This window comes from Malurus melanocephalus, unplaced genomic scaffold (assembly GCF_030028575.1).
Source record: "Malurus melanocephalus ecotype Western Australia unplaced genomic scaffold, MMel_1.1 scaffold_568, whole genome shotgun sequence".
In the NCBI taxonomy this organism is placed as follows: Eukaryota; Metazoa; Chordata; class Aves; order Passeriformes; family Maluridae; genus Malurus; species Malurus melanocephalus.
The window spans coordinates 374,847-402,108 of record NW_026623800.1 but is presented as its reverse complement, the minus strand read 5'-3'; the positions used below and the strand labels follow the sequence as shown (position 1 = coordinate 402,108).

At 39.5% G+C, this 27,262-nt stretch overlaps 1 protein-coding gene across 3 annotated transcripts in view; it reads right to left on the bottom strand.

Annotated features, from left to right (window-relative positions):
- Positions 1-962: 962 nt before the first annotated feature.
- PTPRM (protein tyrosine phosphatase receptor type M) overlaps positions 963-27,262 on the bottom strand; it is a 342,158-nt gene continuing 315,858 nt past the window's right edge. For all 3 annotated transcript variants that reach the window (XM_057382477.1, XM_057382478.1, XM_057382481.1), the window contains 10 exons: positions 22,676-22,792; positions 18,198-18,352; positions 17,706-17,841; positions 16,988-17,137; positions 16,359-16,532; positions 13,463-13,594; positions 10,256-10,381; positions 8,325-8,488; positions 6,125-6,260; positions 963-1,848 (listed from right to left, as the gene is read on the bottom strand). In XM_057382477.1, the coding sequence (XP_057238460.1) occupies positions 1,795-1,848; positions 6,125-6,260; positions 8,325-8,488; positions 10,256-10,381; positions 13,463-13,594; positions 16,359-16,532; positions 16,988-17,137; positions 17,706-17,841; positions 18,198-18,352; positions 22,676-22,792 (1,344 nt within the window). In that variant the 3' untranslated portion in view covers positions 963-1,794. The remainder of the gene's footprint in view (positions 1,849-6,124; positions 6,261-8,324; positions 8,489-10,255; positions 10,382-13,462; positions 13,595-16,358; positions 16,533-16,987; positions 17,138-17,705; positions 17,842-18,197; positions 18,353-22,675; positions 22,793-27,262) is intronic.

The following is a 27,262-nucleotide window of genomic DNA, read 5'->3' as shown; positions in this document are numbered from 1 at the left end:
AACAGCTCTAGTAACAGAGCAGTTTTGCCATTTTTTAGTAACTTCCCCACCAGTCATTCTAGTGTTGCTATCTTTAACATCTCTAACAGAAGGAATTACACCCCCCTCACAGGAGTCACACATCTCAAGTGCCCTGTCACCCCTTCCAGGGCGGCTGCAGGCACAGAATGAGTGGTAGGGAGTGCCGAGGGCTGTGGAGGGATGCTGTGACAGGACCCACTACTGCCAGCACRRYRTCATCTCTTCTTCAGAGCAGGGCAYCTTTCACRTTCTGCATCTGTGCATTTTTAAGCAAACTATTCACCTCTTTCATATCCTGGCACAGCACATCTCACTCCACTCTGGTGAGCTGCATCCAGCTCCARGGTCCCCAGCAAAGGAAGGACRTTGACCTGCTGGAGYAGAGGCCCAGAGGAGGCCACCAAGCAAAGGTSAGAGAATTGGGTTTATTCAGTCTGGAGAAGAGAAGGCTTCCTGATTGTGACCCTCCAGTACCTGAAGGGAGCCTACAAGAAAGCTGTAGAAGGGTTTTGTTACAAGGGGTTGTAGTGACAGGACAAGATGGAATGGATTAAAACTGAGAAAGAGCCGATTTAGATTAGATATTAGGAAGAAYTTTTCACTTTGAGGATGGTGAGGTACTGGAACAGGTTACCCAGAGAAACTATGAATGCTTCATCCCYGGAAGGGCTCAAGGCCAGGCTGGATGGGGCTTTGAGCACCTGGTGTAGTGGAAGGTGTCYCTGCCCATGGAATGAGATGATCTTTAAGGTCCCTTCCAACTCAMACCATTCTATGATTCTGTGATTYGATGACCTTGCTATTGGCTGGATCAACACTGGATCACGCAATGAACACTCACTGGAGGTAGCTCAGCATTTACTAGATTTAATCTGAAAAGAGGCTTAGTTAAGGCACTCAGATGCCAAGWGATATTAAATTAAACAAGATTTTATCATGTATGTAATTATTTATTGAGCTGAGAATCCATACAAGGTAAACAAATGTTTACACTATCATACAGTAAGCATTTCCAGGGCTTAATAAAAATGATTGTCACTCACTGTGCTTCACCAAAAAAAATCATTTTAATGAATAAATAATTTGATGAAATCAAAAAATATTTACAATATAAACAAATGAAAAAACTTTGGATATATTAATCTGAGCATCCTGTCTTTTGCATTTTCRAACTGCATTTCTATCAAGATTCTCTCTCTGAAATGATACAAAGTGGATAGAAATTACAACTCAACAAAGTTAACATGATTTGGTACATGTCTTTCTGTTAGTTCAGATAAGCTACATATGATTCATTTATTATGCACGTGTTAGAATAYAAATATAACTAAAATCATATATTATCAAAATGCCAGACAGCATTCTCCACAGAACAGAAATGTACACTAGGCCGTGACAATAACTGAGAATCACAGGCAACGAAATGGAACAGAAAAAGTACAAATTCCTTCATAAGAATATAATTGTGCTCTCTTATTTACCAGAGGACTATGCTGCTTCACCACATCAATGGCTGAGTATGAATAAGGTGTTCAAGGGCTGCCACGTGGTTCGGTGCAGGCTCGTAGGGGTGCCAAGCAGCGGCTTCAGAGTGGGAACTGGGCAGTGCAAGCGTTTTATAAACATCTTTTGGGGCTCTTAAAAAGAGCCAATTATACAAAGCAGTATAAGCTAACACTGAGAAGTCTTCGTCTCGTTTACACAGACATCATGAAGTGACTTGCTTTGTTTGTGGTGGTGAAAGGAGGAGCTTTGTCTGTGCTGTTTAGACAATCAGCCAGAATTCAAGTATTCCAAAGCCACTTCATAGCAGAATTTGTATTGATCCTGAAAAATCAAAAGAAAACCACAAAGTCAGTTATTAAAGCAACTTGATTAAGGGGGTCAATATTTCTCTTCTGTTAAAATTATTTACTATCAGCTGTAGTCAGTGGAAACCAGTTTGCAAGTCCAATTTATATTCAGATAAGAAAATCTTTATATTAACCAGACAATAGACACTAGACATAGTAACTTATGGTACTGCTCATGTTAGATGTGTATTTAGCTGCTCTAATACACTTGTATGAGAAAAATTGACTGCACGTAAGCAAATTCACTKGCAACCCTTCTGTCATCTGTCAAAATGCTCATGTAGCACTTTATCAGAATTGGAGTTATTGAAATTCCGCCCTGGAAATGTTTATCTTAAAATAGACCCAGTGTTTAGTACTTCCCAGATCATAACTTCTGTTTTAATGTCATTCACGCACTTGCTACGTTTCAGGGCAAGAGCTGCTTACTGCTGGTCCTCTGTGAGACCCAATTCACAAGATGGTGCAACAGCTTTGTGAGATCAGGCCTCAGCTTAATTAATTGGACTGATCCCAATTAATTTTTAGCAACTGACAGTGATGYTCAAGTCAGGCTTTTAACAGTTATCCTGTTACCCAAGGCTAAGTTTCCAGGGGCCAACMCTGTGCTTCAAACACAGACATGCTGGTTTTATTTGCAACTGCTTGGAAAGAGCAAGTCCCAGGGAAATCTCCTTCCTGAGGGAGGCAAACCCACGCTGCATCTTTGGGGAAAAAATGGTCATGACTTGGCCCCTTTCACATGTTCAGTGGAGAGGCCAGATGTTTATGACTGACCTTTGCCCATTCTGAAACTTTTAAATGGTGACGATTTCCCAGTTTGATATGCACACATACTCCTCTCCCCCTCTTCTCATTCTTGCTACTTGCAGTACTTAAAAAATACTACACATATTTAAATGAAAAAAAAAAAGCTGAAAGAAATAACAGGTGCAGGTGCCCTGAATCCAAGGRCTCTGGCTTCTGAAAATTTAATTTGGAAATACCTGCCAGTTTTATGACTGTTTCTGATACTGCAATACCTCTTTTGCTTATGCACTTTAAYCAATTAACAAAAGATAACTAAGCAYATATTGTCATTTACGAACAACAACAGATTTAACGAGGTGACAGCAGTCAGCCTTTGCGAACCATATGAGTAGGAAGATCTTCAGATGTATATTCTCTTTTCACCAAAGCAAACATTTCAAAGGATTAACTCTTTTGGCCTGTACTTGTGATTTTGGGTCACACTGTAGTTGTGAAGAGTCTACTTAACATGTAAAAGACCATTATTATTACTGAAATGAAATTGCTGTTAACAAGCATGGACAACTTGAATTTGTTTTGTTCAGAGTTGACATGTCAAAAGAAGACAAGTCTTCAGTGCACATATAACCTAAGTGATGAGTAAATTGTATTTGGGGTTTAAGGTCCTGAAAGGTTTCATAAACTGCTTGTGTCTTTAGAATGAGAAAATAATAAAAAAAGAAGAAAAGAAAGAACAGAGTATTATGTAAATTCCTTTTCTGCTTTTATTGCATATGTTTCTAAAGAAATGGAAATTATTCTGTAACTACATAACAGATCAAACCAAGAGATCAGCCACTTATCCATTTCCACTCTTCCATGCTCATTTTATGCTGATTTACTGATCCAGCTGAATAACTGTCATTTTCAGTAAACTCATACCTGTCTTAGAGAGCAGACATRTATTATTTCCCACTGTGTTCACTCACTAGTGTTCTTTGTACGTTTTTATTATTCACTTGATGGTGGATATTAAAAGTCTCTTTAGACTATCTAGTTTCAGAGAGGTTATATTTAAATTTATTTTCTAGGACACCTGTGGGTAGGTCCAGTAACATTTATCACCAAAAGCTTTGGGCATTCTGTAACTGAAATTTTGCAATACCATTCGTTACCTTTGTATGATAGCTGAAAAAAATTAATAGATTTCCATACTGTACGGATGTGGCATTCCAATTTTTACACATGAAGGAAAACCAAAGGTTTCAATGAAATTAAGAGAGGAATCTCTAAGTATGGATAGTAAAGACTGCCTTTTATCTAGTCAGAAAGTGCATAACATGTATTGATAMAGGAGTCTTAAAACTATTTTTGTGAAATAATGTCATGGTTTTGAGCATTTAATCTTTTATCATAATATTTTACAAGGCAGATGAATATCATTGCTCTCATTTTTCAGATAGAGAAACTGAGGCAAAGACACATTAATATGAGAAAGGTCTTAAAGGATAAAGCCAGCAACAAGTTCAGGAAAAGAAGTCAAGTGCCCCAATTGCCTTTTACCATGAAGCAATCTACATGGAAATTGAAACCTGGCTAATTCAAATATTTGTTCCTACGAGGTGGCAGAGCAAGACTGAAGAGATGTCATTCTAACTCTGCTCAGTCAGTCCATTATGTAATAAAGAGAATAATCCTGATTGGCCCTTGCCTTCATTCCTCTGTAAAATAATGAAAACAATACTGATATCCTTCACAAGTGCTTTGAAAATTCCTAATAAAAAAGGCCCTACAAGGTCTTTCAATGTCTTCCAGACATTCCCAAATACCACTATCAATTTACTAAAAAGTATTTTTATATTTAAAATAATACATTTAGCTTTTTTGCTTCAAAAAAATTCTCTGCTGAAAAATGGAGAAAACTGCCTGACAAATCTATACCTGGAGAACTGCCACAAATGGGAATTTATAGAGAGCATTTTCTTTAACTGTACATCTTCACATGGGTAATTTTCTTTTTATTTCTACAAAATAAATGAATAAGAGATCAGTGAGTTCTGTGAACTTAAGCTCTGGGAGAACAGAGAACAGCAGGCCTGCCAAATCTCTGTTCAAACTATACTACAGGAATGAGGCAGTAAGACATTTTTCTTAGTATCTAGGAAATAAAAATGTATGGTTCTCAGCACCATGATTCTCCTCCTGAGAATATAAACTAGAGGAAAAGAAGCCAACCAAGCTGCTCCCTCCCACCCCTGTGGAGGCTTGGTAAGTCTCTCACTGATACAAGACTCAGAGCTCCACACTGCTGGCTCATGAACTCCCTGTGGTGCTGCTCGTGAACTCCCTCCTTGCTTTGCACAGCTGACAACATCTGGCCTTTTTCCAGCTGCCTGGCCAGAGCTAGGCCTGGGGAGGGTTTGAGACTGCACAGGCAGGCRAGGAGAGAGCACTGTGATGGGGGATGTGGTCCCACAGGAGAGATGAGGCACAGCCATCCATGTGGTGGGGAGGTGGATGTCCCTCCCTCCCCGCCTTCACCTGCGAAAGCCATGCTATTCCTGCCCCTTGTCCAGTGTGTATCAMACTCACACCTCACTAGCTCTTCTGAGGGGTCCTCTCCTAAAACTAMAAGAGGTTGGACCAGCTCAGCGAGATGTCTCCTGCCTCACCTGGGCACGCTCTAGAGAAKTTTCTTAAATGACCCCAACTTGTTWAACCAGAGCTYGCAAAACTGGCTCAGATTGGGTTAACATCCATGAAAGCGCCCAGATGCTGCWTCCTCCTGCCTGTGGTATTAAATCAAATGCAGATGCCTCTTAAGCACCACCTCTGCAGCAGGATGCWGTAAAACAGTGTCTTTTATTGCCCAGGCTTCGGAATGGGGTATCACGCTACACCCATCCCCAAACACCAAAATACACGCTGGAGTGTAAGAACCTGCTGGTTTAAGCWGTTCTGCAGCTCTTCTGGCCCAGCAGCTGGCACTTCAGCAGTTCTCCATTCAGAAAAAAAGCTCATAAAACACTCTCTAGGAAAAAAATTGCACATGGCCCCTTGTTTCTGAACTTCTTTAATCTTTCTATGAGATAGAGCAATCGTAATTAAATGCAATATTCTGGATGTCAAACTGAAATTCATGGCTTTGATAAATATTAGGCGATTAAGCTATTTATAAAATATATAATTTGAAAATCTGGCATTTAATTTTACATAACTATTATTTCTACCATGCAAGGGCTGCTCTCCACTTGGTTCAGCCTGCTAGAAAAGAAAATTAATAAGGATGTTCATCTGAAAGTTTAAAACTCTTAAAAAATTCAAACGAACAGAGACAAAGTCTCCTTGGGAAGAAAGCGGTGTAAAAATACTCTTACAAGTGAAGTGACTTCATTACCCTCTTTGAAAATGACTTGCTTGCTTTGTGAACAACTCCCACTGCAAATCCTGGAAATCTCACTGAGTCTTCTGAGAAAATAAGGAACATTTTCTATTTAATGGTGCAGTYAAAAAGCTCATACCAGAAGGTCCACCATGTTAGGCTTATTATTCCTCAGTGTCTTCACAGCRTGGAACACGTCAACAGCCCTCTGATGTCGAAGCATTTCACAAACAATACTGATTGCACAAAATGTCCCACTGCGGCCACCTCCGTTCCTGCAGTGAAAGTGATAAAATGCCTCAGTTTTACAATGGACTCTGTGTCACAAGTTTGTACAGCAACAGGGATGGCATGGAGTTCCAGCAGGGAGAAACCACAGAACATTCCTGGCCCCAAAGGCTGCCGAACTCCAGGCAAAACATGACTTTTAATCAGAATTAGCATGCTGAATGGTCTCAAARCTGTGATTCAGAAGTCAGCAGGCTGACAGCCTGGAGGGAATTGAATGGCTGAGTTTTGCACCACCKTTCAGTGAACACTGGAGACAGCACAAAGGGGATGCTAAAATAAGGATAAAGTACTTTTAGTTTCAGTTCAACACTGCTTTGCACTGTAAACACACGTGGCTGCAACGAGCATCAGGCCTGGAAATGCTACAGAGAAAGCCAATTTTTGAGTTCTTTTATTTCAGATCCTGGTGTTTTTCTCCTGATGCAAAAGCATTTCGGAGGAGCTGCAGCAGCACCAGAAGTCTCCTTTGAGGGAGTGATGGTGGCTGCACACTTGGTATAGCCCCGGGTGGTGCTGCCATGCTCCCCTGGCTGATGATCTCAGTTCCTGGCAGCAGGAAAAGGGGCTGGCTGCCTGGCAAGGATTGCTTTTAAAGGCAGATATATTCCCCCTCCACCCACAGTATCAGAGGATGAGAACCCGAAGCGAATTGCTAACAAAGAAGCCAGGCACAAATGTTCATATGCATGATCAAATACAGTATTTAATAATACTTTATCCYTGGTTATTTTTAATCTTTGAGAGAATCTCTTTCTTTCTGGAAACCCCATTATTTCTACACTTATTCTAATCAGAATCTTTAGGCTGTGCTTCACTGAAAATAATAAACCTTAATAATTACCAGAGTGCAGACTAGTTAGGTAGCAGGTCTTTCAAACCAGCTTTGCAAATCGTTGATTTTCAAAGGAAGACACAACGTTGCACATCTGTCACATCCAGGCACTATGAAAAGAATGCTCTCTGCTGCCAAAACAGTGCCTGATATTGTGGGACTGTTTGAGAATTTTAATTAAAATAAAGTCATTTAAAGGGATTATATTAGAGCTTTTTCTTTCTTTACTGCCTGGAAGTGACGCATGTGTGATGTTGTACAACTATTTAATATCATCAGCCACCTAAGAGATAACAGTAATTTGCACTTCAAAAGGGTCTTTTCAGCTAAAGATCTCAAAACATTAATTAATCACACTGCACAATGCTCCTTTGATGAAAGTATTATTATCCCCATATTACAGATGGGGAAACTGAAGAGCAATGACTTGTTCAAGGTCAGTGATAGTGGGAATTATTAATATACTTTTAGATTTTCCTCTGTCATATTAACATGGGGTCTYAACTTTTGAACATGATTTTCCTTGTTAGCAGGTCCCTTCTCCATCACAGCAACATCTTTAAACAGATGTTTAGAGGAAGAGGAATACAACTTCGACTGCTGAAGACTCAGCCTCAAGACATCTGAGGGCAAACAGCATGTGCAAGTATTAAACCATATCAAAGGAAGCATGGTGGCAGAGTGGATGAAAGTCTGCATCAGTGGAGCACAAAGTCACAGGAGGACAAAAATATATACCATTATTAGAGAAAGGTAAGGCAATTACAGGGTCACTGTAACTGGTCTATCACACCACTTTTACTCCTGTGCTTTATGTCTGGAAAATGAATMACCCCTCCAGTACTACTTATTTCTATGGTCCTTATCTGCAGAAATAAAAGGTACATTGTTCTCAGGGCACATTTTTGATTTACTGTGAATAAATATGCAACTTGCCCATTTGCAAGAGTCAGTGGACATTTTTATATAAAACAGAGTTAACTCAAACCCATCATCTTTTCATAGGGCTCTAACAAAGGACAGCTGGGAAACTCATGAATCTACATTAAAATTACACAATTCCTTTTGCATTCAAAGCTTTTAAATGAGCAGTTGTATTATTTATTCAGTTCCAGATTAGACAGACGCCTCTTCACCTCTTCACAAATCTTTCAAAGCCTGGCACAAGTTCTGTGACAGCATTCCCTTGTTTCTCTCCTCTGTTTGCAGTACTTACAAGCAATGTACAACTGTGCGTCCCTCTCCCCCGTTGTACTCCTCCTGCCACTTRTCCACCTGGCGGATGAGCTTCAAGAAGGAGCGTTTGGAAACAGGAGTGTCCCTGTACATGGGCCATCCCAGGAACTGGAACTGCTGCACCATCCGATAGCCGTCTTGGGGCTGGAGAGATTCACACAAAAGGAGGAAAAATAACAGGATGTTTTTGGGCATATAATTTACATATTTGCATCAGTGAGGGAAGCTGTTCAAGCAGATGATTGCTGACAAACTGTTAATGTAATTTCAACTGCCCTCGAGGATTTATGACTTTTAATTTCCAATGGAGCTCTCAGAACAAGAGTTTTTAAACACAGCACTATACAAATAGTGTAGAATAGAGCAATAATACAACTGCACTATCAAGCAAATAATTAATTAATATGATAGGATAAGCTTGGTAGCAAAGACAGAGCTGCACCACAACTTCAACTATATACTGTTTTCAYATATAGGCTTCAGTATTTTTAAGAGTGTTTATGTGATGCTGTCTTTTTTTTTTACAAGAAAGGACAAAACCTCTCAGGATATTATGAAGTAGGAGACATTAAAAAAACCAAACAGAACCCTCAGATGTTTCTGGCTAATAAAATATATCTAACTACATTTTATTTTATTGTGTTCTACTGCAGCAGTCAGAACCCCTCTGGTGAAACGTTACTGAACAGTTGCTTTATGGTGATTTAAAATAAAAAAGGAGCACAGAACAAGTGATAGTGGCAGCAAACTACAGTCCTTTGAAAAGGGCATAATAAACATGCACATGAAAACTGGTTTTGTAGTTTAGAATTTGCTACTTCTGTGCAAAGTGAGGGCATTTTAGTGCCACTCTTAAAATGAACAACACACAGAAACATTGACATTACATTTTATTCTCTGGAGTAAGAGTTAATAGAGAGGATGTAAGATTAACACGATATGGGATCAAACTGGATGCAGCATTAGATATGTTCTCCAATTGGTTTTGGGCGCTTTATGTCAAAATTTGAAATCTACTGATTTCCTGTCCAGTTTCTTTCAGCTGATGGCCCCTCTCCCCAAAGCAGATCAGCCAGACACAATGCCTGCTGAAGGTCACATKAACACTGCTGCAGGCTCTGTGTTTTATATTGCCACATTTACTGCAACTGCCAGGCCTTCACTGTATTAAAGAAGTATCTTGAAACTTTACAATCTGCTTTCCTGTTTGGATGTTAACATGTTTTTGGTGTCTTCTGCTGTCCTGCAAGCTATTGGGTCCCAGGCAAGTTGTTTTTTTCTAAAGGAAATGCTGCTTATTCCTAGCTCCAGCTTATTGATAGCAGTCCATTGCAAAGGCTCCCTGGATGGGAAGAGATGCCTGGTCTCTGATGTTTTTTCCACTCAGCTTGAAAGACGTGCCTCATTCRGTCTTCTATCAACTTTATGGGAGCATAAAAGCTGGATACAAGAACCAGCTTGTGCCTCTGAAGTGGTTACGTATTTTATGAAGTGCAGTTAGTGGGATAGGATCTTCACAAGAGCCTGGGACTGCTACTGAAAAACATGCCTAGTGCTGGTGCACAGCTTTCTTCACGTGACACAGGATACGAATATGCAGGATGGCTAATTTCAAACTATTGAAAACAGCACTGATTTCAGCATTTTTTGGCTATCTACAATCTGAATACTGCATTTATTTCATTTGCATTTAACACACTTGAGATATGCATTAAAATATTTTCTACTTATACATAGAAAGCTTTTTCTTCCTCATTGATTGTGGTGTGACTCAGTATTGCGCTGTTGCTTTCAAATAAAAAAGCTAAAAAATGAAAATGGTTCTATGTGACTTTAGCTTTCATCTTTTTGATTTGAGTAGACTCAACTCATCTACTGAGACAAAATTTGTTTTGCAAATAACATCCTTACTCTGGCTGCATTATAAATTCGGAATATCCGGCTGATGATGTCTTCTTCTAAGTCAGCTGATACAAACTCCACCTGAATAGGACCGTGCCGGTGGACTCCGTTTTCTGGCCAGTACTGAGGACAGAGCTACAGAAGACCAGGGACAAAAAAAGAACACAGTTAATCACCTTGAACTTCATGCTGCTTCAACATTATTTTCTGTATTTAAATTTCTGACACGWGTACTACTGGAATTCTTGCACAGTATCTTTATAAAATGCACGACGCACCAGCACTTCGGTTTCAAGCACTCTGCTTTCAGAATGCCTTTTCATGTACCTGATCGTGCTGAGCTCTTTCTTGCTGCTGTACTTGCCACTGGTGATTGGAGTAAAACACTTCTGACACTCAACATTAGCTCTACAATACATTATGACAAGACAGGGAGAGGCTGACAAATATTGCCATATCTTGGAGGCMGAGGGTAAAGACCAAGGGCCTGGTATCTCCAACTGCCCAGAATAGTTGCTAATAATTCAAGATGCATTTTAGAATGTGTGATTTATACTACAAAGGGTACATCAATTCTCAAAATTCAGGACTTAACTTTCACATGTGTTTCACCCATGACTGAKGATATTGGCTAATACCAGCATTGCTTTCAACTTTCAATAATGGCTTAATTTCATCTYATTAGTGACACCTGAAAATATTAATTATGCTTTCTTCAGTTCTTAGAAAACATTACTTTTAGGTATGYAAAGATCACAAATTAAAATTACCATTATCTTGCACAGTTTTACTGTGTAATARTATGACAATGGCTTAATCCAGGAACCAATTATCATCTGTGTTAATACTTTAAAGATTAAATCAGCACTTTGCAAAAAGGTTTTGTGAAGCTAGGCTCTCCCTGTCCATTTTCTTTCATGAAAATCCTATTTTTTTTTTTGCCAGGGGTATTTAGAACAGTTTGAGCGTGTAGCTTTTGTAAGCATTCACCAAAATTAAATATGAACTCATGAAATTTTGTTTGCTTGCAGAAGCATTGATGTCATATTTGGAACTTTTAATTTCATTCAGAAAAACAGCTGTGGTCTTCATTCTGCTGCATTGCTGTTGGTGATCCAGAGCTGAGCTGAGAAATCACATTTACTCCAGATGTTGTTTTGCATTTCTTATAACACTTAGTCCTCAACAAAGCTGTTTAGAGATGACTACATTTTAGGAAAACATAATCATTTACTACATCAATTAAAAAAGAAAACAGGGTCTGATTTGCAGGAGATCACTTTAACAAGTTAAACTCCGAAATTTCAAGTAGGAAAATGTATTTTTTTTTTTTCAGGCCCTCCCCGCCCCCCTGTGATTTGGTCTGCTGAGACAACTGCTTTCCAAATATTGTCTAAATCTTACACAGATTTTTGTTATGAAATGTGCTAGTGTACAGGATAGAAAAACGCAGTGCATACAACCGTTGCAAATGGCAGTTTTCAGATCATTTACCATGCAYAGTTTAGTACACACCTTTCAAATACACAGGAATCCTGTTCTAACAGAGCTCTTAAAAATGCTTAAATGATAATAAGCAGAGCTGTTTTCTGGGGCTGTTTTAGGAAGCCACGATTTTCAAGTTCTAAAGAAACCAAAAGCATTTAAGTCTGTGCATTTTGCATGCAAGTGATGCTAGCGACTCTCCTCAAGTCAGAGTCACTCTGAARGGCTGAATTTCATTTCCCAATAGAGCATAACAATCCACATAAATGGTAATATCTAAACAGAACTGTAAACACTTCATATATACATAAATAATAACAATAACAGTAATTATTAATAAATCTGAATATAATGCGTGTTTTTAATAAGCTTTGCGCTCTCTCCACTTCTGTTTGCTCTGAGGGTTTTGAGATTTATTTCTAATGAAAAGATTGTTACTTGCATTAAGAGGTAACAGGTTTAACATACTGCAGAGGCACATGCATTAACTGCATATCCCAATAGCTTTTAAATCCTGTGAGGCTAATAAACGCTTAGAATAGCCATGCCCYATTGTAAATTCAAAACACAGCCAACAAATTAAAAAACTCTGTTCAGCAGTCCCTAACAGTCTGACTCCCTTGAGTCTTTCCTTATTCACTCAGAAAATAATCTTAGATTCATGAATAAAATTTTTGTCTTTCATTTCTATTTTTCCTCCCTGCAGACAGCAAAGGGCTTAGAATTAGAAATTCAGTCTTTAAAACAGTGTATGGAATTCCTACACATTCCTTTGAAAGACCAAACGGAAGATTAGTATCTCTTGAAAATAAATTCTGCATGTTAAAAAGAAGAGGAAACTTTTTTTTTTAAAGTATGCACAATACTGTACAAAGCTAAAAAGAGGCATGATAATTTAAAAAATAAAAATGACACGCAGTCAGCTATAAAAAGTACAATTGCTCTTAACCAATAATTAACAAATATTTACATACTCAGAATCCACATTATTCCAGCATTATTCCAGGGCTGGTGCAGTGTGTTGTAACTAAGGAAATTATCTTTCTAAGAACTTGGAATCGTGCAGTTGTGAGCCAGGCTCTGGGACACTTAGTGATTAATCCTAGTGATTAAATTGCCAACCAGTAAGTTCGGTTTTCCAATTTTCTGAACAACATGTACAGCATGTGCAACCCTTTTATAAGGTAATTACATTCCCCTACACGTTYTGTTGCCCTCTTTTCTCTTCCAAAGGATGCTTAGTCTCCAATCTTCAGTTCCTCTCTCCTAGCTCAGTTCCTATCTCCTTGCTAATGACAAAGTCATTTTGTGCAACACACAACTCAGATTTTCAATAGGCAACACCTATGCCCTGGTGAAGAGACCAAGGTCACTGACCTGTTTCAGGCAGGCTAATGAGCAGCTGKTGGCTTCYGTTTATGATTTTGGTCATTATYAGCGTGTTTCAGACTTGAGTYAGAATTCTACAACTGAAATTTTTGRGTTTTAGCAGCTATTCCCARAACATATTCTCTTAGAATAAATTAGAGGGGCGTGCCCTTTTGTGTTTGTGCATTAACATTTTGGTGGAGAAGCTGCTGATTGTCTGATTTATACCTCTTTCCCTATGTATCTGCAAGCTACGAATCAATTTTTTAGTGTGTAAGTATTAACTAATTACATCCTAAGGCTGTTCAGAGACACTGAGGTGCTAGCAATCTGCTTCCAAATGAGGCATTTTTCTGGACTTACTTGTGCAGGATCCACATCATTCAACATAACTATTGAGGTGCAGTGATAATCTAGGACCAGTCTCCAGAAATCTTTGACAGTATTTGGTAACGGATGCTGCGTAACTATAAAAGCTGAAGGTTGCTTGTAGCTCTGCAAAGAAGTAACAAGATTATAAGAATGGTAAGAGATAAAAATCCATTTAGCAGAATGTCAGTCATAGCCCCAAAACTTCAAGACTGAAAGCATTATTTCTATTTTCTATATAATTAATACATTGTTTTCAGCTCTTTCCTGAGATCTCATATACTTCAAAGTTAATAAACTGTATTTGGGCAGGGTATAATTTCTGCAGATGTTTTATTTCTAAAATGTATTTCATGCCACAGGCACAGAGTAAAATCATCAGAGGTTTTTGCTTCCAATGCAACACCTACAAGATTTTGAGCAAGGGATTGTTTTGAGCTGTTAATGGACAGATTAATCTTGGCTGTTTGCATTTAGCTCTAAATTTGAATGATGCCTGTGAAAGGAAATATCTAGTTATTCTTCAGAAATATTGTTGAAATTCTGGCCTATCTGACAGCAGTAAGGATACCCAAGGGATAAATTTCAGTGCTCTTTGTTTCTTTTAGTACCAGAGTATGTCATTGATTGAGCTGTTTGCTGGAACTTTCCCACTGTGAATCTCAAGTTGGCATTTTAACTTACAACCTTCTGAGTGTTGAAAGCTACCGTGGCCACACTGGGGCAGCTGCTGGGAGGGGGTGCCATTGCCTTCACTGAGGAGGGCAGGGCAGTCTCTACATGCCTTGAACTGAAGCATTTGCACCACGACAGAAATCCCATCACMTCAGCTATTGCAGGCACATGGTGTGATTCCTGGGACTGTCCTGTGCAGGGACAAGAGTTGGACTTCAACTTGGCAGGTGCCAAGAGGATGGTACCAGACTCTTTTTGGTGGTGCCCMGTGAGAGGACAAGGGGAAAATGCCATAAACTAAAGCACAAGAAGTTCCAACCTCAATGTGAGAAAGAACTTTTTTACACTGAGGGTGGAAGAGCACTGGAACAGGCTGTCCAGGGCGGTTATGGCATCTCCCTCTCTGGTGACATTCAAAACCACCTGGACACGTTCCTGTGTCACCTGCTCAGGGTGACCCTGTCCTGGTAGAGGGTTTGGAACAGATGATCTCCAGAGGTCCCTTACAACCCTAGCAACTGTGTGATTCTGTGGGTCCCTTCTCCCTCAGTACATTCTATATTCTGTGATCATTCTTTCAGAGACAGACACTGAGGAGACCACAGAAAAGGAATCCTCAGTGTTGTGGGTACAGATACAGACATTTAGAACTTTGGTTCTTTTTTCAGCACACTGCGACCAGCAGTTATCAATGCTGCAGGTACATTTCTATCCTACTGGTCCTGTCTTGCTGGAAATTTCATGGAGATGAGAATATCCAAAGGGAGCTCCATTACTCACTCCATTACTCACTTCAATAAGCAGCCTTAGCAATATTTTAGGAAACTATTCTCAAACTTACTCTGATACTGAATAATGAAAATTATGCTTGCTACCCCTTTTTCTTGAAGTGAGATCTGAAGGCTTCCATGAGGTGATTCAACAGCACCTCAACTAATGCAAGTGGAGAAGGGGAAACATTACATCTTCCTTGCTGGAGATCAAGGTTTTGGAGGGATGGACAAATGTCTACTCTTGTCCATCAGTGCAGACGTATTGCAGAAGCCTGGCTAAGGTGCCTCAAGTGGAAAGCAACCCAAATCACCTCCTCCCTCTGAGCCTTTTGCCCATACACAGTTCTGTATGTAGCTCATTGTTTCAATAGTGAAGAAGGGAAGCATCTTCCAAGGAACTGTTTAAATGCACTGCTCTTTCTGAGCATTACTTAATTCACAGAACAAAACAGTACTGAAGTCTCCAGGAAAGAASACAATGTAATGGCACAGTTGCAAATTGCAGATTAAGGAAGCTCTGTTCTAATATGAAATGTCATTGACCTACTGTGAGAAACTAGACAAGACACTTGCACTTCTGTTCTCAGTTTCTCTACATAGATAGACAAAAAGATACATTTTCCTACGTTTTCAAAAGAGTGTTTTGAACTTGAGCTTGTTTTAGAAAAACACTTTGAGAACTTKGAAGGAAAGAAATGAAAAAACTGCTATAAACTGTTATTACTYTAGCTTCACTTTTTAAAAAGGCCATTTACAATGTGTTCCTTCCTTGCTAACCTCTGTTTTCTTGTGGTTTATGTGTTTGACAACCGTAATGACTATAGCTGTAAATCGTCAAAAATAGGCTATAAATATCTACAGACTGTAAAGGCAGTTTAAGTGTCTTTTTACTGTTTTTCTATTACAGGGATTAGAATTGCCATGGATGCATTTGGAAAAAAACTCCACACACACATGAGGAGAAGCCATTCATTCAAACAGAAATAAATGGRAAGGCTGAAGTAATGGTTTGTGTACTATCTTGTGTTGACAGACAATTATTTTTTTTGTTAATTACTGTTTAAATTATAAACAAAGGGAACTGAAATATTGCTGCAAACCTTATTATTCTATTTAACTGCCTCARTCTCTTAATAGGTAACTCTTGTTTTCCTAGGCCAGATGGTTAAAAATTCAAGCACTAGGGAGAAACCCAGACAGATTTAATTTATCAAAACTCCCTGAATTGCTCTCTGAGCATAGCTTTGGAACCTTGGCTGTGACATAACATATGCGCCATCCTAAATGTACTTGGGAGTTTAAAGATTTTGTGCCACGCTTCTGGGAAACAAAACAAGCGGGAAGGATTTCAGTCTGCTGGTGCTGATGCCATTTTCTAGCACGGCTCCGTTTGGAGGGCTGCTGATTGCCTTTTTATTATTAATGACGTGGCGGAGACTTACATCCATCAGCGCAGCGTTGATGTAGTTACTGCTCTCCCCATCTATCGTGATGAGGAAGGGCAGGCACCTGTCTGGAGGCAGCACATCCATGCAGCGGTTCTTCTCGTGGTTCCGCGGCAAAAGCGCGATGCTGCAGTCTTCCACGCGCAGCGTCGGAGTCACCATGTTTAAAGTCTTTCCAAGAGAGTAAACAATGCGACAGGAAAATTAACGCGGCAGCGAAAGCAACCCAAAATATTTAAGAACAGATCAGCTCAGCATTCAGTTTCAGTGGGAATCAGTATGCAGAGAARTGAAAATACATCACAGTCAGCAGGGTTTGGAAGCAGAGAAATCCTGGAAGCATACAATTATGAAAAACAACCTCAAAGACAGCTGCAGAGTAGCCTGCCTTCTGGAGAGAGGACAGCGGAAGGATCRACATGCTTCCCTTGAGTAAAAAGAATATTTTACTGCCACCCCATTGCATTATTTAATGATTCAGCATAACTCAGTGACGTTATTTTTCCCCTTTTGCAGTTTTTCCCTCCCAGACTTGTTACAAAATTCATATGGCTATAAACACTTAAGCAGAAGTGCTTAGMATAGCTGAACTCGATGGCTTCTAGGCTGTACCAGTCACTACTTACCCTAAATTCCTCTTTGATCTGGCTCGAGTTTGTTTGAGGATCCAGTTTATTCATTTCATAGTAAGCAGACCTAACTTGAGAAGCTGGAATACAYGTGTCCCCGCAAAGACAGGCTTCCAGGATAGCATCATGGATGAATACATACTGTTCCTGGTAAAGCAATTAAAATATATAGTTACCGACACACAGCGCATAGACCATTAGTATTCTGATAAATAAAACATCACAACTAATATGGTTGCTACTAYTCTCTTAAGCTTACTAGCACTGAAGCAAGACCAGAAAGAACAACCCAGTTTAAAAAAACTTTATCCCACTAACTTAGAAATAAATATAGAAATACTCATTTCAACTAACTACAAGTGGTTACAAAAGTGCAGTAACACTCCATAATAAAACTCAGAATGTTTCTGGTTTCCTCATTCCTCTGGGCAGTTTGGTAGGTGCTAATACATAACTAAGCCCCAACAAGATGTACTCCAGAATGAATCCTTCCCAGTAGGAAACATTCCTGACTTTTTTTTTTATTTTTTAAGAAACATTGTGAAGTTTCCGTGCAGCATAACTGTGCATTTGTTTGGGCAGGGTTCTTCGGGATTATTTTCTGCATGGGACAGAATAAACTGTTTTCTGAAGGATGCCAACTACAAAGCTCTATCTTTATGGGCTAGAAGAGTAYTTTTTCTTGCAGAGCAGTATTCCAGTAGGTGAACAATACCTCAGTCTGCACCATGTTAACTCTCCGGGATCGAAGCTCTCTCACACAATTGTAAATGTCTACAACACCTTCTCGCTCTGCCATATCCAGCATGATGTCAATGACAATGAAGCATCCRGTTCTGCCAGCACCAGCACTAGAGCAAAAGAAGAGCATGGTTAATGTGCAGCAGTGCATTGGAAATGTAGAGGTTCATCTCACAGGTATTTGATCAATTGGATGATTACTCAAATTGAGCTGGGCATTTGCACGACTTCACACTTKATTTTTTACTTTCATTTATGTATTATACATATATTTGTTATAAATATACACATATATATATATAGAGAGAGAGAGAGGGGGAGGTATGTATTAATTCTTGTTTATAGTTATTGTGAGAAGAGCTCCAGCAGTTTCAGCAACCTGTGTGGGGAATACACAGTAAAGGAGAAGCAAAAGTAGGTCTGGAGTTTAGTGCAAACCACACAGAGAGATTTCTGCTTCACCTACCTGCAGTGAACGACYAGAGGGCCGGCGTTTGGCGGGCTCTTGGATTTGACCTGCCGTACAAATCCCAGCAGGCCCGTGGCATGGTACGGGACGCCATGGTCCGGCCAGCCCGTGAAGTGGAACTGACGTATTTCCCGAATCTCATGAGCTCCTCTCTGTTGAAAAGGCAAGGGTTGAAATCTYCAGAAGCCTGAGACTTGCTGAAAAGCATCCACCCCCTACCAGCACAATCTGTACAGACTGCTGGAGAGCTTCCTCATAGCAGGAGTGCAAGTTCAAAGGTTAGATATCAACTGGTTTCAAAGCCTTACAACAAAATTAAGTAAGTAAGTACAAGATTGGTCAGAAAGTTTTAGCAACAAGGGAATTGCTCATCTCTATATTTAAGTACTAGGCTGCTTTGCAAACAGTGGCCTTAAGATGCATGGCATGATCACAGAACAGGTCAGCATCAAGGCTGAACACAGAGCACAGATGACTTTTTCCCCCTGCTCTCCACAGGGGTTTTGCTGCTGACTTCAGGGAACTACAGCTTCTGCATAATTTTCTTTATCATTTGTCTCCTTCATTGGTCTGAAAGAAAAAACTGAATAATAAGAAATGTTTTTTGTGCCTTYAGTCACAGGGGCTGTGTCTGTAGCCCTCCACATGCTCACCCTTCAGGTGATTTGCTACAGCCTACAAGGATATGGATATGGTGAGACAGGTATGAATGAGAAGTCGATTGTGTAAGTAATTTCCCACGTGATTTTGGGGAGCAGTCTGGATACTGGAAGTGCGTATGCTAGATTTTATTTTCTTACTGCTAGTATTTTCCCTCCCCCCTCTAAAAATGTAGCTGCCAGTACTTTATTCTCATTAGAAATCCACAGACTGGAGGCCATCATACATAGTTCATAAGCAAACAGCAAAATTATGGCACATCATGCCTAGGCTGGACTAAATGTCAACAATATTAATAACTGGTAGTTTACAGTTTTTCTTCTTAAAGATGTATTTCCTGTCTTGAGCTGGTTTGCATATAAAAGGCTTTATTCTCTTTGAATAATAAGTTATATAGGCTTCCTAATTTATTGCTAGTGCATTAGTCTGGGATTTTCAGTGGTGGAGAAATTTTGGACGTGCCAATGCCACAGGACTAGAGGGGACTTAGTGTAGTTTGGAGTCTTTGATGGTCTGACAGCTCAGGCTGGGGGTCTATGGAGACAGGGCATATGCTCAGAAGAATATCTTATCTCCCCTGGAAATTGACACCAAAAGCAGGAAAGAGAGASGATTAAGAGCATATGAGGCAGTGGTGTGGACTGAGGAGATCATACCCTTGAAACAGAAATGACCTTATATCCTACAAACCAATTCTAAAGCATATTGAAACCCAGGAATAGAGAAAACAATTTGCATTTTAAGGCAGTCTAGCAAACACATTCAAATACAATTTTGYCTGTGCTCTCTGGGGATTTCAGACTGTATTAGTTAACATATCTCTGCTACTGTAAGCAAGGCCTTCAACTCTGCATATGTTCTGCTGAGGCAGAGTATCAGTGTCTCAACCCCTTTTACATTTCTTGTAACAACTGCCCACGACCCTCCAAGAAACAAAGATCCAATGCCATGACTATACAAGCTGAGGACTGAAGTGAATAACCCATACAAATTCTTCATGCTGTGCACAGCTGAAATTTTCAAACAATTCACAAAAAACAAACWGTCCCTCCAAAGCAATGTGCCCAGCTGCTACACAGAGCAGGTTAAGCCCTGTATATCCTGTGCCTTAGTTGAGAAAAGACTGTCTGTCAGGATGACTTGAGTTTTTGTYTGTCATTGGTAACAGCTACTTAGGAAAGATTTTGCATATAGGGTACTTTTATAATGAGTTTTCTTATTATATCTACAAAAGAATGATTTTTATATCTAGCTTTCCTGCTGGTTTCTAAACCCAAAATAGCACACAACTGCATGAATCATAAAAGCATATGCTCAGCTAGGAAAGACTGTATTTTTGACTTTTTCTTTCAGCTGAAACAAACAGAAAATGGTGCACATTGCTAAACCCTAGGATGTTAAAAAATTCTRCCAAAACTTACGCTGCTGCTATGTTACCATTCATGTATGACTTACTCATCTGAGTTAACTGTTGTGCTGTAAAGAAACTGCTCCAAAGGAACTGCTTATTCACACAATGCAAAGCATAAATGGTCTTCAAAATCTGACTTTTGGGCTCAATTTTCTCAGTGTTATCCCCCTACTACACAACATCCATAAGAAAACTCAATTTGAAGTAAGTGATCAACTTATCTTCAAACTAATCAACTTCTGAATTGTACTTCAGGAGCTGGTAGAAGATGTTCATCAACAAACAGAAAGGATGATCAGAAGGAACTGGAGGTATTGGAGAATTTGATTCCTCTGATTTTCTAAACACCTTTGAGGTAGCTGCAGGCTGCAGTTAGATCTTCCTTACCCCTCCTCCTCATCTCTACCACAATGGACAAGGCCAGTTCTCTTAGCTACACCCTTGTAGTTCATATGTCCTAAAACTTTAATCATTCTGGATTTCAGATGTCAGCCTGTACTGTCACAGGGGTTTAGGCCACCTAAGGCACAGAACTTTGAAGTTTTTCCTGTTGAATTACTAAAGTTCCTGTCAGCCAAATCTGCAAGTCCTTTGGAACTGAGGTTCCAATGTTAAGTGTTCCAATATCACCTTTCATTTAATATTATTTTTATGTTTGGTTCAGGTGCTCTGTGTCTCATCATGCATCTTGACTCACGGAAGGTGAAATATCAGTCCCAGTACATCAAAAATGTAAACCTGAAAGAATGATGGTGAAAGAGATTACAGACTCGACCTTCCAGTACCACTGGAGGAGTTAAAAAATATGGAAAAGAGAGTTAAAACAAATGTACTTTACTCACACTACACTGACACTGCTTTTAGAGGCTTACTGAAAAGCTAGCAACTATTAAAAAGCAGAGTTGAAATGAAATCTTTTCAGATGGAGATTTTTAAAAAGAAATAAAATGTTTAGTGCCTTTTATCTCTATCTGTTCTAATGCACTTATTCAAGACAGTTTGGTTATGTTCAACTGTAAAATCCTCTAGGTCTTTTCTTCAGTCCCAGTTAAGAAGYGAAAAGCTAACATCAAAGCACGAGCTTAAAATTTGCAGAATAGAAATCAACCCGTGCTTCATCTACTTCAAAGTGTAGCCAACGTTTCTCATCTGTTTATTAAAAATACCTAAACACAAGGAAACAACAGGCTTGAGCGTATTCAATATACAATATGCATAGTGGTAAATATGATACAATATTTCAGTTCATTCAAACCACATAATTCTATTATCATTACCCTCAGGTTGCTGTATTGATGCATATTTAAGTATTAGATTGAAGAATTAAACAGGAAAAAACCCTAATTCCTTTGTTAACTCTGGACGTTTGTACAGAGACCCTGTGGGGCAGTGTTTTTGGCAGCTTCAGGTACCTGGGTGCAGGATTCTTTGATGCTAAATATTAATGTTATTCAAACCCATAAATGAATACTATTTCATTATTAGAGAGAACCAATAAATCATAGGTACCGCAACTAAATCAAAAGAAGCTTTCTAAGCTAATTAGTTGAAAACGTGCTCATGGTGAGGGAACATTACTTCAGTATGCCATAAGGAGTATCTAGTCTTCCAAAGAGGCCCTTTCCTTGGCATTCTGCAACTCAAATGAGTCCTGAYACATACAATTAAAACATTTCTGTCCTTTAACCAAGTCTCAATGAAACTGCTGAATTTGACACAAAATGCATGGTACACATCACCATTGACTGACCCTGCCTGTTGTCACTTTCAGTAAGTACCTTATTTGTTATTTGCATGTTTTCCATATATTGCAAGCTGTTTGGGGGAGCTACGAGTTCTACAAGCTTCAAAGCATCAAACAAATGCATGGCATTATTTTAACAAACAGTAATAGAACACAGTGATTGGAACTCTCCGTGTGAAGATGGATTCCACATGAAAAGGAAATTGCCTTGAGAAGARCAGTAGTTTGTTACAGATATCTCTCTGCAGACCAGGCACACCCTGACCCAACAGATAACAGTATTCTCCACCACAGACTTCTGAATAATGTTGCATGCAGCCTCTGGTCCAGACAGAAAATGATTGTGGGGAACATAAGATGGGAAAGCAGCACAAATGTGTTTTTCGATTGATTGCTGGGAGGGAGGCTTCGATTTCTCCTAGGCAAGGAACATCATTTTTTCTAACTCAGGCAGGGGCCAACAGTGATGAAAAGCACAGAAAAGTTGCTGCATTTCAAGAAAAAACACAGTTTACCATAAGAGGGCGGTAGCAGTTTACCCAAAAATACCTACCAACCCAGGATGTCAGTCAAAAGATTTAACTTTCCGTTGTTGAATCTGTATGTAAGTTACTTTGCCAGACACCACTGTATTTAAGAAAACTGAATTTGGAAACTTACCTTTTCTACAGCAAATGTTCGAATCACATATTCAGCCAGGAGCTCTGTTTCTATTAGAGTAACTTTAATGTCTTTATATATCTCTGTGTCATCTGGCCAGTATTTGCAGCATTTGACCTTTAAAAAATACAAAAGAAATTAAGGTTCATTTATTTTACAAGGTTCATACAGAATCCATTTTGCATTCTGTGCAAAGATTTCTGATTTAAAATGCAATTGTGTGCAAAACAGTCACGTTTTCTGCAGATGGAAATGTTTAAAGTTTAAGGGACGTTTCCCTTTTCTTTTTCAAGACAGCTTTCAGAGCGGCAGGTGAGCTTTGTGTTGTGCTTARTGAAGTAAGGCCAATCTCTTTGGAGCACAAAGGATATTTATACCCTGCACAGTTCAGTTATGGTAACTGCTCATTTYCTGTGCCTTCCAAAGCAGAGTGTGCCCAGAGGGACAAATACCACCAGAAGCTTTTCCCCAACCTCTACTTGTTCAGTTGTCTCAAAAATATCTTTCTACCTTCTAAAATAAAAGTGTTTYGCAGACAGGAAGGGGACCTCTTCAAAGTTTACAACTTCCTCACGAGGGGAAGGGGAAGGGCAGGCCCTGATCTCTTCCCTCTAGTGACTAGTGACAGGACCGAGGGAATGGYATGAAGMTGTGTCAGGGGAGGTTTAGGYTGCCTGTCAGGAAAAGTTTTTTGGATCTAGAGAGTGGCTGGGCACTGGAACAGGCTCCCCAGGGAGGTGGTCACAGCATTCAGCCTGACAAAGTTCAAGAAGCATTTGGACAATGCTCTCAGGAGCAGGGAGTGGCTCTTTTGGATGGTGCAGAGCCAGGAGCTGGACTTTGATGATCCTTGTGGACTCCTTCTAATTCAAGATATTTATTGTATGATTCTCTATTTTTCAGAAAAGCACCTGTTTTCTCAGATTAACTTTCCAGAGGAACTGATGAGACATCAAAAACAGCAAAACTTTGTGCTTGAAGTCAAGAGCTGAGTTCTTTGCCAAGGCTTTAACTATTATAACTCTATATAACTTATTTACTAATTCACTACGTAACTCCAAACATTATGGGTTAGGATTCATCTCCCTTAGCTCAACTGAAACTGTTATTTTTCAAAAGTGGGTGGTTTGAGGACTGTAAAGACGATGTAGACAGCTGACAGACTTGAGAATTTTCTCCTCCTTCCCATTTGTGTGGACAAAGTGGTGGGCTGGGAAGCTAACACATTCCTTACATCTCCCTCTGACTCTGCTTTATCATGGTAATAGCTGTGCCATCACCACCACATCTGGCCATCATCCAGCAGTGCAGTGCATGCTAGGAGTGGCATCTGCTTCACATCTGCTGCATGGAACAGTTTCTTTCTCTCACCAAAAAGAAAATTTAAAATGGATCTTTTAATACATGTAAATCTGGCTTACCTAAATATGCACTTAAATGGGTCGGGAAAAAACTCGAGCACTTTAAATATTCAATGGAAAACTGATAGAAAAAAAAATTAAACTTCACAACTGATAAGAGTATTTCTCAAACCCATTTTCCTACAGAAATGTTTTGATTACTATCACACTTAATCTTGAGCAAAAGGTAAAACTGATAAATGTGTGTATAAGTATACAGTGAAAACTGTAATGCATGATTCACATGATTTATTTATACAAACTACAGGTTCAGTATACAAAAGATTACGCACAGAGTCAAACCCGGTCCTGTCAAGAAGAAGAAAATACTTTCCTAAGTATTTGTTTCTAGGATGTTGGTGATAATTGTGTACAGSCCCTCTTTACTGTCTGGATAGATGGGAGGTCTTGCCACATCACAGTAGTGACCCTGGCTGCTAAAATAAAAGGTTTGTCCAGACAGGGTCAGTAGTTCTGGACCTTTTTCTGTCTTGTTAGCAGGATAAAATTTAAATCCGAATTGAACTGAGTTGAAGGGTTAGAAAAACACAGCCCTACATTGGGATCCTCTTCAGAGAAAAAGAGTAGCCTGGTCAGAAGCCCTGGCTCCCAGCCACAAAATTATACAAGCATCCTAACAGCCTTGTTCCTGCTTACACAGCTGATGGAAAGCTCCTAGAGCAGAGCTGAAGTTCAGGTAGCTTTATAAGCAGGTTTTTATTTATTTTTCTATCCTTGTCTTCAGACCTAGTAACCRCATTAGTATTGGCTAAAAAAAAATCTTTATAGTCTTCACATTTCATCTGGTATTAAGGGTGGTTTCAGGACAACTGGCAAGACAGAGTTCCCTTCCATGGTGAGAGGCTTGGAGCTGGGACCCTGAATGTTTGGAACTCCTGTGACAGGGGTAAGGGTGGCAAGAGTGCTCCTCCCACCCTGCTCAAGGGACAGCAAGCTGGCAGGGTGTCAGAGGGCAGAGAAGGTTTCCACCAGMCGAGGACCAAGCTGAGGGCCATTCCCAGGATGCCTAAACAACAGGATATCTGACAAATGTGTATTCATCTCTAAAGTGTATCTATCCCCTGTAAGCAATGAACAAATATTTCAAAAGCATTAAACATCGCTGCAAGCGGTTTATTAGTTACTGCTGCTATCTATTGTTGCATCTACATGATATTTATTCAGATCTTTTCTTGTTTGAATATATTTCCAAAAATCCTCTCATAGAAGCTAAGTGAAAAACATYGAATGCTCATTGTTTTGTCTGTGTTGTTAAAATAATCCAGAAAATTCACATTGCCCAAATCCCTCAGGCCAGCAAACTGACCCTTTATAGTCACTGCCAGGACCTCTTTGAAACAGGGTTTTCCTACCTATGGCTAAGATGATTTTTTTGACTCCTCACGAAGAGTAAGACAATTCACACTGCCTCTAGGCTGGAACAACACACTGACAACCCCTTCTCTGSAGCCGATTCCCTTTTCCTGCCTGTTCACGTGTCTGTTCCATAGGTGGAACCTGAGCCACATGGAGAGAGCCAAGGCACGTAGGAAGGGAGCAGCTGCAGCAGGGATCCCAGGCACAGCATCGCTCATCAGCACGGCTCTGTTGCTAACTTTAGTCTTGTTTCTTTCTGATGGGCGCCTGCCATCCTTGAAACAGCTCTAGTTTAGCAAAATAAACAATGTGAGGGTAGCAACMCTGGCTGAATTAAATTGCTCTTTCCTTGAAAGAAAACATGCCTGTTTCTAACCTGCTAAGTCCAGATTTAGAATTAGGAACAATTCAGTCCAATTTAGAAGASCACAGTCCCCACGTTCTTACGCCTCAACTGCTGGATTTGTTTCCACTCTTTTTTAAACCTTATTTAAGAGGATACAGTGGAATAATTAGGGAAGCATTGGGAGGTGTTGCACAGAAGTTACAGCCTTTTGTGCCTCATGCAGCTTGGGCCCACTGGGGATTTCTCCCCTCTGCTGCACAGGGATTTYGGGCATGGAGCAGACTGGAGCTGAGCAGAAGGATCCATGACAACACAATTTCCTGAAAACTCTCCCAAGTGGAATAGGGGYTGTAAAAGCCATGGGAACTGTGCCAGAGCTGCAGTCAGAGCCACAGACCAACTGATGATTAATTCACTAGGAGAGGGGGGAAAAACTCAAACCCAACTTTATTTTAATTCAGCCTTTTTTCCCACTTTTGGCTCTTGTTCTGCAATGCTCTGCATGTGTTAAGCTCCAGACCTGAGAACTCCATGGACTCCTGGTGAACTAAAAGTCAAGCAAAAGGTTAAAGATCCATTTCCCATCTCCTCTAGGAGCACTCAAATAAATGCAAAGGTGTCTTAAAGACAGAAGTAGATTAACGAGCATAAATAAAAATCATTTATAAGTGCTTATTGGATCAGGGCCTTTATTTGTACAAGAAAAGACAATTGCAACAAAATAGAATATGGTTTTACTCATTAAATATGAGAAACACTGCTGGTAGCATATGTTCATTTTTTCTTTTTAGCACTGCTTTAGCTACCATAACTTGACGAATCTGTTTTCCATTTTATAAACATTTGGTACATGTTTTACAAAAAAAGCCTTACTAACAGAAGGTTTAACTAAATAATTGATACATGATTCCAGAACTGAATATTAAATGCACTAGATTTTTTTTATCCAYGCAGTTGGAACCATAACAGTAAATATCATCCTCAAAGCAGAAAACATAATTTTGAAATCTCATCTGAGCAGAATTATAATTGAGAGTTTGTTCACAGACACCCCACATTTATATCTTACCAACATGCCAAAAAATACAGATGTTCATCACAAGATGAGATAAAAGGATGATTGCCAGAGACATAATGAAAATGCTCTGGTTTAATCTATTCATCCCAAGGTACACTGTCCAATTGTTTCAAACATGTTTATTTTACTAATAATTTTAGAAATTTAGAGAAGAGAATTATCTACTTCCATTCTCCAGTTCCACCCCCCAGTAAAACAGTCCCCCCAGTAAAATAAAATAGWATGTGAAACTTAGAATTAAAAATGAAGGTAGAAAGTTGTTGTTGCTAGTTCTAAATATAACAAATAACATAGGCTGTGGWTGGCTAATGAACACAAATGGTGACTTCCAAAACTGTATATTTAACCATTTGGCAATGTCACACATGTAGCTAAAGGCAGTAGGA